The 15,020-nt window shown below is 37.5% G+C and overlaps 1 protein-coding gene across 1 annotated transcript in view; it reads left to right on the forward strand.

The window, feature by feature from the left end:
• Positions 1-15,020, forward strand: part of LOC107723369 (serine/threonine-protein kinase MRCK beta-like) — an 88,894-nt gene that overhangs the window by 52,589 nt on the left and 21,285 nt on the right. Inside the window, exons 4-15 of the mRNA XM_016531959.1 lie at positions 1,178-1,273; positions 2,167-2,315; positions 6,603-6,696; positions 8,689-8,889; positions 9,225-9,473; positions 9,602-9,836; positions 10,419-10,538; positions 10,790-10,923; positions 12,637-12,879; positions 13,602-13,768; positions 13,981-14,175; positions 14,830-14,935. Coding sequence (XP_016387445.1) covers positions 1,178-1,273; positions 2,167-2,315; positions 6,603-6,696; positions 8,689-8,889; positions 9,225-9,473; positions 9,602-9,836; positions 10,419-10,538; positions 10,790-10,923; positions 12,637-12,879; positions 13,602-13,768; positions 13,981-14,175; positions 14,830-14,935 — 1,989 coding nt within the window. The remainder of the gene's footprint in view (positions 1-1,177; positions 1,274-2,166; positions 2,316-6,602; positions 6,697-8,688; positions 8,890-9,224; positions 9,474-9,601; positions 9,837-10,418; positions 10,539-10,789; positions 10,924-12,636; positions 12,880-13,601; positions 13,769-13,980; positions 14,176-14,829; positions 14,936-15,020) is intronic.

Genomic DNA, 15,020 nt, shown 5'->3' on the forward strand with positions numbered 1-15,020 from the left:
ATATTAAATATCAATATATTATTTTTATTCAATTCTATGCAACAGAATCAGATATAAGTTTTTTTTTGTTTTGTTTTATTATTATTATCAGAGCATATGAGCAGAGCATAGCATAGCAGAGCATAGCGTCACTGAAGGTAGCATCATTTTACCAGCGTTGTCCAGTACAGCTGTACTACACCATGTTACAGCACAGTAGTGCTACTGCAAACAGGAATAAGTATACTGCATAGAAATTTCCTGTCAGCGCGTTATTTGAGCGGACTTTGTTTTTCCGGTGAGCATGAGCGGTACACGAGCAGAACGCACATTCATAGAGCGGAATATTGAGCGGAGCGTCAAATCGTGCAGTGACGAGGAGAGTGAAACCTGCGGGCTGAACACTGTCGGGTGGAGCGTGGCATGCCATATATATTATTATATGTAGCCTATATTTTCGCTCGTTTTTCTCTTTTGGCCGAAAACCGAAAATGCCATTTTAGGCCGATAATTTTCGGCGGCCGAAAATTTGGTGCATCCCTAGTAATTATCTAAACTGAACAGCCAAAAATATCCATCTATATTGAGCAATTCTGTAATTTGGCAACTAAAGTCGCGTTGTTTGTAAGAGTTGCTAGTCCTAGTTTTCCCATAAGATCTCCATACCATTTTCCCATATAGTCGGTACCAAGCCTCTTCCTAATGGCTCGATGACTGCAATCAAACCCTCTCTACTGAAGTGTATAGGAGCGCAAGGTCATTTTCCTTTCTACTCCAGCTCTTTCTTGCCCCGGTTTCAGCCTGATCAGTCCTGACAGTGCCCACAGGCCTCCCAGAGGCATGTCAGGAGAACTTTTGTCACTTGGGCTTGTCCGTAATCCTCTTTGAGCTTCACTGGGCTCCTTTTATTCCTCCTCACATGTCCAGAGTCCCAATTCAAACAGATATAAGCTCTAAAACTAACATCTAAAATGGGAAACCCATGTACATCATCACTGCAGGTGGATGTAGTTTAATTTATTGAATGAGTTACCCATTCATTCTTGATCTCCAAAAACTAGGGCTGCACAATTAATTGTTTTAATTAATTTGTTTTAATTTCAGTTTTTCTTATAAGGTTGTCAGAGCAAAGTGTAGGAAATAACAAAAATAGTTTTTGAATGTTTTGATGTAATAAGTCTCCTCACATCTAATGTAGACGGCGTGTTTCCGGGAAGAGAGGAACGTCCTGGTGAATGGAGACTGCCAGTGGATCACTACCCTGCATTATGCTTTCCAGGATGACAACTACCTGGTGTGTGTCTCCATCTCTCCATACACTTGTTCTCTTAGGACATAACTGAATGTTAGCTGTCAATTAGTGAGTTTTTAAACCTCAACACTTGCAATTTTTTTAGACCTTCACATCTCGAACCTGATATAAATCATAATCTAAATTATTAGCAGTAATGCAATGTTATTTACATGCTAAAGTAATATTTCTTAAGGTTTTTGTTAACTATATTTGTTAACTTCAATTTTAAAAATAAAAGCTTTCATTTAAATTTTAGTTTAAGTTGTAATTTTAGTTTGTTATGTGAATTTACATGCTTTAGTAATTTATTATTATTATTTTGAATAATTCTATTTAGCTTTCATCTTAATTCAGTTTTATCTATTTAAATATCTTAAACAGAAATTTGAAATTTTACTAGAAGTTTTTTTTTTTATCTAATATTTATAGATTTTTATCTTTCTTTCAGCTTTAGTTTAATTAAAGAAAACTATTTTGAATAGTTTTAATTAACAATAACAACACTGAATGCATAAATAGCACCCATTCTGGGTGTATTTAATGTAAGCTATCTTGAAAAAACCTCTAAGCCATACATATTTAATGTAATTAATCTGTAATTATATGATGTTTAAATAATTATCAGTGTAAATGATGGCCATGATGAAAATGTCATGTTTATCAGAGTGACTGATGATTATTTGTAGCACAAACTCCGATAGCGCAGCCCTCAAACACGCTAACACGGAGTACTAGAGGTTATGGCACAGTGCATTCTGTGTGGTTACGTGATAAATATTTGTTAATCATACTACTCTTTGATGTCGTTCAGTTGATATTATGAAGTGCTGAGTCAGTGTTTGTGTAATTGAATGGTGTTGTGTGATAAGGGATGATAATGTCTCCTCCTGCAGTACTTAGTGATGGATTATTACGTGGGAGGCGACCTGCTGACTTTGCTTAGTAAATTTGAGGACCGACTCCCGGAGGACATGGCCAAGTTCTATGTGGCAGAGATGGTGCTCGCTATCCACTCCATCCATCAGCAGCGCTACGTACACAGGTGACATGATTGTGTGTTTGTGTGTGTGAATGGAGAATTAAAGAACAAGTGAGAATCAGACGCAGACTTGATTCTTGGTTCACTTTAACCAGCAAGACTTAGTTTACCACAAAGATCATGCTGGTAGACTGGCACCAAACTAGCATAAACCAGCCCAGACATTTATACTTATACATTTAGCGAACACTTTTACACAAAGTGAGTCAGCTCATGCTCATTCATGCTGGTCTTCTCAGCAGGGTTTTGCTTTGTTTATTCCCTAAAATTATGTAAAAAGCAAACTGTGGTTGATCACTTTATATATCATGTAACCCCTTCCTGTCCAAGTGAACCATTTTTAGCCAGAATAAGCTGCAATGTGGGCCGGACATTATGCTGATAGTCAAGTTTTAATCGCAAGATTAGATCCAGACAAAACGACAAGACTTACCCAATGTAGGATTCTGCCCAAGTGTTTGAACATGTACTCACAAGTATAGCAGAGTGGTCATTGGCCCTGTGTGAGTAATGTGCACACTGGAGATCAACAGCACCTCACCCATATGTCCACTCCCACATGAAACATTTAATGAAATGACCGCAGATGGCTGTGGTGTTCTGGGCTGCAGATCTGTTCAGGTTCAGGGGCCTCTTCCTGGCTGCTTGTCCTGGACTGCCATCCGGTCCAGCTGAGCCCCCTCTTCCTTCCTTTTGTGGAAGCGTCACCTCTGATACAGTAGCACTATTCAAATGGTAGTTTACCAAAAAATAAACATTTACTAACCCTCACCTTATTTACAACCTATAAAGAGGTGTTTAGCAGAATGTAAGCACTTTATGAATAAAATAACACTGAAATAGTGGTATGGCTTAGTGTGATTATGGAATTGCAAAAGCTGTTATTTAATTAAATGAATACATGCACTACTTGTTTTAGAGTGAAGCGCAACACTTTTACACACAAGCACCTCATGATCCCGTATTTTTAGTGTTTCCGAGCACCTCGTTTCACGGTAAATGCTGCTCCAAACAAACTCTGCATTTGGGATACTTACAGCTTTGAAAATGCAACATGTGCCAATAAAAGCTCAATGCATCTTATGTTTGAAAATTAAGGAAATTAAGACATAAATATAAGTATTAATTTCCAGTTTTACTGTATTTTACTGTAAGAATTTTTCTAATTCTTGACATTTTTAATTTTACAGTGAAATTACGATAGGAGTATTTCTTATTTTGTGTACTATTTTTCTTTATTAGTAATAATACTTATAGTACTACTAATAATAATATTTATAGTCATATAAATATATCTTATATTTATATTGATATGAATTCCTATTGAAAAAATTGCACTTCGATTTATTTCTTTTTAATTTTTTCACCTAAATTGTGTGACCCTAGCAGAATGTTCACACTGCTCTTTTCCCAACAATGGATATGAATGGCTGCTGCTGTCAAGCAATATTTTTAGCAAATAACAACCTAGATTTCAGTCTTTTTATCTAAAAAAAACTATCATATTACTTCAGAAGACTTGGATTATAGTGCATTAATTTAACTAAAAATTAGATTATTTAAAAAACTTCTATGATGTTCCTATGGTGCTTTTTTGAGCTTAACAACATCAGTTCTCTTCAGTTTTCATTTTACGGAAGAGGGCAGCATTAACTTTCTTTAGTCATACAGGTTTGTATTGATATGAGGGTGAATTAATGAAGACATTTTATTCTGATTCTTTAACTTGATTCCCCCAACCGATCATAACAGCCTTTTAAACACATCGCATCATGACCCTGCTGGGCCAAAGTAGCTGACTAAAGTCATGCTAGCGCTCGTAAACACGCGTGTGTCCACGGGTACATCCCTTCGTGCTTATACTGACACCCAGTGAGGTTGTGAATTGTGTGGTGTGTGTGTGATGAGTTTTGACACCATGTTTACTCTGTACCCGCTGTGCTCGCCATGGTGCCAGGGCTGTGAATCAGAGGGCACTGTGTGTGTGGCCCAGTCGTCGAGAGACAGGGACTGAGTGTGTGTGAATGGGGGAGGGTGAACAAAGGCAGGCTGTTTACATGGAGAGCAGGGCATGGCTGGGCATGGAGAAACAGCCACCCTGGAGAGCAGACGCAGGGTGGGTTGCCCACTGGAGTAATAACACCTCACAGCACAGGGCAGCGTCAGCTGTGTGATGAACGGCGCTGAGTGCCATGTTTTTTTCACCTCTGTCAAAGCCATCTTTATAGAGGTGGTTCTTAACTGGTGGGTCATGACCCAAGAATGAGCCACAGGTCTGTGCTAAATGTGAATAATAATATGCAACCTACTAGGGGTGGGCGATATGATCAAAAGCTTATTATAATATAAGTAAATTTATTTCATGGTAATGATATTTCACAATGTAGCTATTTTTGCTTTAAATAAGGTCTTTATGATATCAAAATGTTTGATACCATAGAAATTTCATAATTCTTTGCACCAGTGTCAATATCATAAAAAAACTAATACTAGCCAAAATTTGAAAAAAGCTAACTGAAGACAAGTAAACAGTCAGTGATTAAATAAGAATATAATTACAAGCAATAGGACAAGAAAAACAATAGTAGAACAAATAAGAAATGCTACATACTTTGTGTAAAGTAATCAAATGTATAAAAACACTGCATATTCTCACTGTAAATTAAATATATATTTCTTTTTATGAAAGTTACAAAAGTTTCTTGATTTGAAACAATATTACTCATTAGAACATGCAGAACTGAGAAATAATTTTTTTATATTAAGCTACTTATTTTGTTAAGGAAAAATGACAGGAAAAGTGTAAAGAATTCAAAAACGTGAAGTGTTTCACATTAGACTTTCACATTAGAGAAAAAATCTGCCTTTAAACTTGAAAGAAATAAAAATTTGACATTTATAGTGATAGTTATTGATATCGACAATAAAATAAATATAATTTATTTTAATTTATTAATTCATTTATTAATTTATAATCACCCTGCCCTACTCCCACACTCTATGAGCACCGTCTTGACGCACCCGCACCTCTGACACGCATATAGCGAAATTAGTTCTCTTTCACTGCTGACTGCATTTCAAATCTTAAAATCACTTGTTTTAAACCGCAATGCTTAAAAACGTGTGCAAACGATACATTTTCGTGACCACTTAGCACAGCAAAGTCACATGAATGTGTAACACACCCAATAGAGACGATAGTCAAACATCTCTAGCGGTTGACACATTTCTACTGGTTAATCATGTCTACGGGTATATCGCCCACCCCTACAACCTTCAATATAAACATGCATGCATTAGCTAACATGAACTAATGATATCTACACTACCAGTAAAAAGTTTGGGGTCACTAAGATTTTTTTCAAAGAAATTAATACTTTTATTTAGCAAGGATTCATCAAAAGAGACAGTAAAGTAAAAGTAAGAAATATTTCTTGAGCACCAATCAGCGTATTAGAATGATTCCTGTAGGGTCATGCGACTTTAAAGGCTGGAACGACTGAAGACTGCTGAAAATTCTGCTTTGCCATTACAGGAATAAATCACATTTGAAAACTCATTAAAATAGTAAATATTTTTTTACTTTGGAATTGTAATAATATTTCACAATTTTTCACTCTATTTTTGATCAAATAAATGCTAATTTTTCTTTAGCCTTTATAGTCTTTTTTAATGTTAGTTTGTTCACAGCATATCAACAAATGTTACCAAAATATTAAATTTATTTTAAATGTATTAGTTGAAATTACAAACAAATAAACAAAGTCAACAAACGAAACCGTATTTTAAAGTGACAAAAGAGATTTATCAGCCATTTATTATTTCTAGCCAAATAAGGTGGATGCCAACCTGGACAGGTTGCGTGATATACCCTCATCCTCAAAAACCAAAACTGCAGATGGTTTAGAAGAAAAATGATCCGACCTAGACTACATTAAATACAAGTTAACATGCAATGAGGGTAACCATGGTTTCCGCTGACCACATTGTGTTTGTGTAAGTACTGAGAGCATGAAACCACTGAAATTTGAGAGACATTTAGAAACCAAAATTGTCTATTTTCCTGGTCATTCTAAGTGATGTTAGTAGTTCTACATATTATTGGGCCCATGCTGTTCATTTTAATATTAATAGTTACCAATCTTTCATTTTTAATGACATTTTTGTGTGCTAAACAATTGGGATTTAGGTCACCACTTGATGTCCAATGTAAAGTCCTGAAGCAAAGCCGGTTAAGAACCACTGCTTGAGTTATTTCATGCTTAAATGCTGTGTTTCCTGTTCCCACAGGGACATAAAACCAGACAACGTGCTACTGGACATGAACGGTCACATCCGTCTCGCCGACTTCGGCTCCTGTCTGAAGATGATGCAAGATGGCACGGTGAGTATGTGATGAAGGGCTCAACTTTGAACTCAAGTGTCCATCTAAAACCAGAGTCAGTTTGTCATCCTTGCAGGGTGGTCTCCATCTGTTCGGTGAAGCACTGCCCCTGCCCTCTTTTCTCTCTCTGCTCCTGACATTAATAGAGCTGCTTTTGGCCCTGCTGCCCTAGAAGGGGAGGGCTAATTAGAAAGGCCCGTCACTGCCCACCCCTCTGGCTCACAGACTGATGAGTCACCATAGCACACTGATAACAAGACCAAGGCCAAAACAGCTTTTATCTACTGCTCTGTGTGTGTGTTCTCTGTGCCAGCAGCATGTAGAAGGGCAGAACGGGACTTTAGTTTTTCAGCTGCACATGTGCTGTGTTCCACACCAACTGAGCAGATCCCTGCATGTTTGTAGATGTTACACCTATATTTAGATGTTGAGTACAGGAGATCTTTGCGATTATTCAAAACTAAAGCAAAATCGTGATCAGTTCACAGATATCACTGCTCCACACAAACTAATTTCTGCATGCGCTGTGAGTTTGAGGTGCTTATAACGTGTACTTGAGGAGTGCTTATAAACCAGCTGTTGTCAGCATAAGAGAAGCTTTAAAGGCTTCCAGCAGTTTTCGACAGGAAATAAAATCATGATGGTTTAACATGAAAATGAAGAAATTGAAAATAAATCATGTAATAAATTCTATTACATTAAATAATGTAATAAATATTAGTGTTATTATATTAGTATATTTATTTTTTGTATAGTATATTATTTTTTGAAAACATGTTATTTTATTTTACAGTGAAATATTGCATTGGTAATATTTATTATTTTGTTTGTTTTTAGAAAAAAAAATACATTTAATATAAATTAAAAATATAATGTAAAATTAAATTATAAAATTATTATTATGAAATTAGAAATTAATAATAGTTATTATTAGTAGTAACATTGGTATATATTTTTGGTTACATTGTGCAGCCCTACAAATAAGCACAGTACAGCTGGAGCTTTAAAAAAAAAATAAAAATCTGAATTTGTTTATCAGAAATATCACATTTGGATTTTTTCCCCCCAAATCATTCAGCCATAGAAGATTGTGGTCTTGTGATCATTGTATTGGACAAGTCATCAATGTTTTGCTCCATTTTTTACTCCTGCAGTTTAAATGTGTGTACCTGCTAGAAGTAAATTTTGTCTGTTTATAGTCACTTACATAAAGGTGAGTTTTTGCAAATATTAAAGTAAAAGCCACAAAGCCTCATGGTGTCTGTAATGTTGCTTGAAGGCATATTTATGCATCTCTCAACATCTTTCAGCGTTATCTTAGACAGTCTTTACGTCTTCTCTGCAATTAAACATTCTACAAAAATAACCAGAGGTCAAGACATGTTTTGAGTGCTATTGTATGGTACATGTTTTATGGGCAAGATTGAGCCAGACTTGGTATTGTGAATATTATGTGTCTACACCTTTATAGTAGTGTTTTTGTGCACTACTGGTTAATGTGTCTATAGCTGTTGTCACTTATTTAAAGGCATCCAGAAGTTCGGGGTCTGTAAGATTTTTTTATGTTTTTGAAAGAAGTCTCTTAGGCTCACACAGACTTAATTTTTTTGATGAAATCTTAATTTAAAATAACTGTTTTCTAGATTGTTTTATATTTTAAAATGTAATTTGTCCCTGTAATGACAAAGCTGAATTTTCAGCATTATTGCTCCAGTCTTTAGTGTCACATGATCCATCAAAAATCATTCTAATATGCTTATTTGCTGCTCAAAAAAACATTATTTTTAAACTTATTATTATCAATGTTGGAAGTTATGCTGCTCCATATTTTTGTGGAAACTATTATATATTTTTCAGGATTCTTTGAATTGAAAGTTCAAAAGAACAGCATTTATTTGAACTAAATCTTACAACATTATAGAAATCTTTCCTGTCACTTTAAAAAACAAAGTGACTTGTTTGTGACCTCACTTCCTGTCATCCCCTGTGCAGGTCCAGTCATCAGTGGCTGTGGGCACCCCAGACTACATCTCCCCTGAGATCCTGCAGGCCATGGAGGATGGCATGGGGAAATACGGGCCAGAGTGTGACTGGTGGTCTCTAGGAGTCTGCATGTATGAGATGCTCTACGGCGAGACGCCCTTCTACGCTGAATCCTTGGTGGAGACCTACGGGAAGATCATGAACCACGAGGTGAGATGATCCATCATTGTGTTTTTGGTATTTGTCCAGTTTACATGCTCCCCACCACTGAAAAAACAAACACACATTTACAATCTCACATTTGCATCTTGAGAAATTAGAAATTTCTTGTGATAAAAAAAGCATGAACCACAGTGAATCCGTTGATAATGTTTATTCATAGCCAGTAAAAATAAAGCGTAAGTTAATTATCATGACAAATAACATCCCGGCTGTAACTCCTTTGGGACACATAAAATCAGGACTGCCCTAATTTTATCGGCACATCTGGTCACCCCTGAGTAGTGGTTTAGAGTGGAAAATCTGGTCTAATTTGCACTGTTTAGGAGCGTTTCCAGTTCCCCTCTCACATCACGGATATGTCCGAGGAGGCTAAAGACCTGATCCAGCAGCTGATCTGCAGTAGAGAGCGTCGGTTGGGTCAGCACGGCATCAAGGAGTTCAAGAAGCACCCTTTCTTCTCTGGCATCGACTGGGAGAACATTCGCAACACAGAGGCACCGTACATCCCTGACGTCAGCTCTCCCTCAGACACCTCCAACTTTGATGTAGACGATGATGTGCTGAAAAACCCAGTTGGTTTAACTCTTTTGATGGGGAAAAAACATTTTGTCCCATATGAAATAACAAGCCTGAAACCTTAAGTATACTAGTGTCCACTTGTTTGTATTTAACTTTTGACTCTTTCTGTTTCCCCCTGCAGGACATCGCTCCCCCAGTATCTCACACAGGTTTCACCGGGCAGCACTTGCCCTTCGTGGGCTTCACCTACACCACAGACAGCTGTTTCTCAGACCGCAGCAGCGTGAGGAGGGTGGCGCTGGCAGATGGAGGCGCCGGGGAGGATCTCCAGGATGGGGGTCTGCAGGTGGAAGCTTTTGAGAAGAGGATTCGCTGTCTGGAGCAGGAGAAACAGGAGCTCAACCGCAAGCTGCAGGGTAATAAATATAAACTCCACCTGATATCTGAAGAAAGCATTTAAAGGATTGGTTCATCCAGAAATTTAAATTGTCATCAGTCACTCATAAGACTTTTGTTCATCTTTGAAACACAAATGAAGGCGTTTTAAATGAAACCTAATAGATTTCTGTTTCTCCGTTGTAAGTCCATTCCACTGAAACTTCAAAAAGTTCATAAAGATATTGTAAAGGTATTCCATATGAATTGAGCATATGTGAATAAAGCCTGAATTAGTTCCTTGTAAAGTGAAGGTGTTTCTTAATAAGACTTGGATTAAACTGCTTGGTTCATTGGAATTATTTTTGCAATCTCTTTTTTAACTTTTTGAAGCAACAAAAACAGAAGTCTCTCAGGTTTCATAAAAATATCTTCATTTTTCCCTTAAAATGGTTTTGATGGCAGAATCATTTGCCAAAAGAATCATTTTTGGGTGAATTATCACTTTAAGCCCTTGTTATATAATCTATTTGGTGTTAGTAGTTTTGTTTCATTTTGTAAATCCATCAGTGAAATGTTTTCTAAGTATATACTGATTGTTTGTTCCACCCATGATTTCCTAGAATCCACTCAGGCTGTTCAGTCCCTCCATGGCTCTGGGCGTGGGGCTGGCACACTTGGTCGTGATAAAGAGATAAAAAAACTCAATGAGGAAATCGATCGGCTCAAAAAGAAACTGGCAGGTAATGGGTCTCCCAATCCTTGTCAATGGATATATGATATGATAAAGTCTGTTATGAGTCTTGTCAAAGCACTACACACATGCCTACGTTATAGATTAACTATGATCACACATTCGTAGAAAAGTGCTGTGTCAAGATTGTGAGTCAACGCCACTTCCTCTTATCAGAATTTCTTGATTTGATTATTTGGCTGTATATTTGTGTCAGCTAATCAGTCACATCCAAGATAACTGAGTAACTTCTCTCCCCAGACTCTGATAGGCTGGAGCACCAGCTCGAGGAGGCAGTGACTTTGAGACAGGACTTTGAAAGTTCCTCCAGCAAACTAAAGGCCCTGGACAAACAAGTCAAAGCTCTCAAGCAGGAGAAGGAGGATATCCATAAGGTATGAGTGACTGGAGAGTTGGGTTACCAGTCATTCCTGAATGCAAGAACTGCTTTCTTGTAGTACGAGAAATTATTCCCACAAATGTAAATATTCCTAAACATTTTCAGTCCTGCATGGGAATCAAAAGGAATTTCTGATTTCTGTTTACAATTTAGTTCCTTAAAAGTTCCATTAATGTTTGGTTTTGTATGTTGAAGAACAAATATTTGGGAAGAAAAAGTAATTCATTGGTAAATGATGAGATGCATTTACTCTTGCAAAAGTCATTTACACAAATCTTTTATAATACATTATAAATAGTACCATCAAACGATTAATCGCATCCAAAATGAATTTTTGTTTGCATAATATATGTGTACTATGTATACATATTTATTATGTTTATTTAAATACACACACATGCAGTATATATTTTGAAAATGTTTACATGTATTTACATGTATACATTTATACTCATATAATTTATATTATATATAAATATTTAATATATAAACATAATTTTTTTTTTACAAATATATACATGCATGTATGTGTATTTATATACACTTAATATACGCAGTACACACACATATATTATGTAAACAAAAACTTTTATTTTGGATGCCGTTAATTGTGATTAGTCATTTGACAGCACTAGTTACATAATAAACAACCAGCCAGTAACTACACTGATTTAAGTCACACAAGCCTTAAAAATAAATGAAAATGCACCTTTTTCAACTTTTTAAATGCGTCTAATTTTGAATCTAATTTCGAATTATTCATTCGTGCATAAGTTTTTTTTTGACCTTGTAATTTTTCAGAATTCAAAATCCAGTCAATAACCGTTGGATATAAGTCTGCACTCTGTTATTGTTTTGTCACTAATCCATTACACTCAGGTGTAGGTCACCATAAGAAAGAAAATATTAAGCTTTGTTTGTTTGTTTCACTCAAAAGAACATGCTGTATGGTTTAAATTCATTAAAATAAATTTATATGAAAAAAACGAATGCTTTTCGGAACAAGAACAGGATCTCAGTTCTCAACTCTGCTGTAAAGAGATACAAGGTGTAAAAATCTCTTGAACACCTTCAGAATAAGTGTCGTCATATACTGTGCATGAAATGCATTACATGCTGTAACAGATTACGTGACTGCAGACATAACTGCCAGAGAACAGTTCTCCTGTCCTCGTGCTGAAGATTACATGTCCTCGACCTCCGCTTCAATCAGGAAGTTCATAAACACTGGCCCGCTTCATCAAGATTAATGTCATCACCCCCTCACACAGGGCAGGTCAAGATTCTCACTGCGTATCACATTTTTAGCTAATCGAATTTGTCGGGCCGTTCCACTTGACTCTTGACCCAGAGACCTGGCTCGTACCCACCAAAGCTCTGCATGGCTGGTGTATGAGAACCATTCCAGCCTGGTTTTTTTTTTTGTTCTTCCAGTAAGAATTCTCTCTGTTAATTTCATGTGTGCCAGTTGATATCATCCTTACGAGCGTGTGTCTCGTTCTTTTAGCACACAACTCCCAATTCTCTTGATGATTTCTATTTCTCACTCAGCCTCTTTTCAGTCCTTTCTCTCCAGGCACGGCTGCTCTTTCCTTTTTCTCTCCTTCCGCTGCTCCTCTCGCACACTCTTTCACTGCTATCGTTTTCACAGCTTCTGATCTCACCCCTCCATCCCATTTCATCCGTTTCTCTTGCTCTCCCTTTCCAGCAACTGATGGAGTCTCTGGATCGCCTGAAGTCTCAGACCAAGGAGCTGAAGGACGCCCACCAGCAGCGGAAGCTGGCCATGCAGGAGTTCTCGGAGCTGAACGAGCGCATGGCCGAGCTGCACTCGCAGAAGCAGCGTCTGTCGAGGCAGCTGCGGGACAAGGAGGAGGAGATGGAGGTGGTGATGCAGAAGATCGACGCTATGCGCCAGGACATCCGCAAAACCGAGAAGGCCCGCAAAGAGGTGAGCAGCATGATTGAAGGGGGTCACGCGACCCCTCTTGTAATGTTATGACTGTTTTGGATCTGTTTTTAAAGTAAATGGAGATGAATTGTCAGGGGCTTTCAATCAGGAAGACGTATTCACGCTACATGTGTCATCCTGGTATTCCGAACCCGTGCCGTGTTTATTACTCCGCGTCATCATGTTAACACCCCCGGGGCTGACGGAGGGCACAGTCAGATGAAAACAAGGCCTTGGAATGCGCCACATTTTTGAAGTTCATCAGTCACGCTCCAGAGAGAGACGGACTCAACAGCTCCAAATCTCCCTAGACGACAGCAGGAATGTCTTCACACCCCTTCCCGCCCCCTCTCGTCCCTGCAGACCAGCCTCACGGACCCCATGACCTCCTCTGGACCTCAGTGACTAACTCAAGCCAGATGGACGACACTGATCGCAGTGCTGACTGCAGCTGGATTGAGACCCTCCCCCATTTATACGCTCTTTTCTTTTATGTTTCGTTTCTTTCTCTCTCATGCACAAGGCGGAAGCGTTTCGGGGCGAACAAAAATGTTGTTCTTGATGTCAGGATCTTTTTAGTGTTCAAAGACATAAAGTCTCGCGGGGTGTGTGCAGTTGAAATTAGGCCAAGATTGAAGGGTTTATGAGAATGTCTATACGAATCCTAGTTTTTTTTTTTTTTCCTCCATATTGATTGTTTTTCTTATGTGTGTGTGTAATAGCTGGAGTCTCAGCTGGAGGATGCGCGTGCCGAAGCCTCTAAGGAGCGTAAGCTCAGAGAGCACAGTGAAGTCTACTCTAAACAACTGGAGAGCGAGCTGGAGACGCTCAAGGTCAGAGGTCACTCATTCATACACTGCCTCTTTACTGACTTCAGCCAACTTATGAATATTTTATGGGTGAATCTCACGATAACATGTCTGGGTCATATTTAACCACAAATTCGCAACAAAAAATAAATTGTATAAATTATTTAAGTAAAATCAATTATTTATTTATTATAATAACTATTATTAAATACTAAAATATGTATTATATATATATATATATATATATACTATTTTGTTTAACTAAAACTGAGAACAAACTGCCATATTTCTTCAAAATATTTACACAATTATGTGGGAGGACTTGTGTGCTGTTCTATGAGGAGGAGCTGGTGAGACATGATGCCAGCCACACTACAGAGCTGAAGAACCTGAGGAAGGAGCTCCATGACTCTGAGGGTCAACAGCTGTCACTGCACAAAGAGCTGCTGGTGCTCAAAGATAAACTGGAAAAGGCCAAGAGAGAGCGGTAAGCTGCACTGTCACCTGTCCAGGTTGTGGGTTGACACCAAAAGATTTGATTCCAGCTAGTGATAGTTGAAAATGAGGTTGTCAGCATTGGCTTAAATCTAAGAAAAAATTGTATATGCAAAAAAATAAATAAATATAAATAATGACTACATTTTTTGAAAGAGTCTCTTATGCTAACCAAGGCAGCATTTATTTGAGCAAAAATACCAAAAATACTGTAGAACTGTGTTGTAATAATATTCAAAATATTATTACAATTTAAAATAAATGTTTTCTGTTTTATCATCTTGTATTATTTTATTATCAACTCCTCCTGGAATATAAACGTAGAGTGCTTGATTTTTTTCAATGCATGCTGTAAGCAAATACAACACAGACTTAAAGTGAACCAAGCCTGAGATGGCATTATGTTGCCCACTGAAATGAACCATGTACAGATGCACTGCACTCACATTCGTGACTTACTATGTGTTTGAACATTTTACAGACAATTTTGAGCACCCCAACTATTCACTTTGAAATTAATGTTTTTAATTAAAAAAAAATAATAATTCATATCACAATGTAGATTTTAATGCAGCACTGTCTTCAGCCATTAAAAAAAAAAAACTCATATCGATCACTAATTCCAGAACTATTTCAATACGCACAGGCAAACCGAGATGGACGAGGCCATGGGTGCGCTGAAGGAGAAGTTTGAACGTGAACGCAACCTTCTGAGTGAAGAAAACCGTAAACTCACTGCAGAAACAGACAGGGTAGGACACCATATTTCATATTGCAAGAGGCCACGTTGAGTATCAGTTTTTGGAGTAATATTCAGTCCTTGACACTGATCCTAAA

The sequence above is a fragment of the Sinocyclocheilus rhinocerous genome, unplaced genomic scaffold (assembly GCF_001515625.1).
Source record: "Sinocyclocheilus rhinocerous isolate Xijiao unplaced genomic scaffold, SAMN03320098_v1.1 scaffold1725, whole genome shotgun sequence".
Taxonomy (NCBI): Eukaryota; Metazoa; Chordata; class Actinopteri; order Cypriniformes; family Cyprinidae; genus Sinocyclocheilus; species Sinocyclocheilus rhinocerous.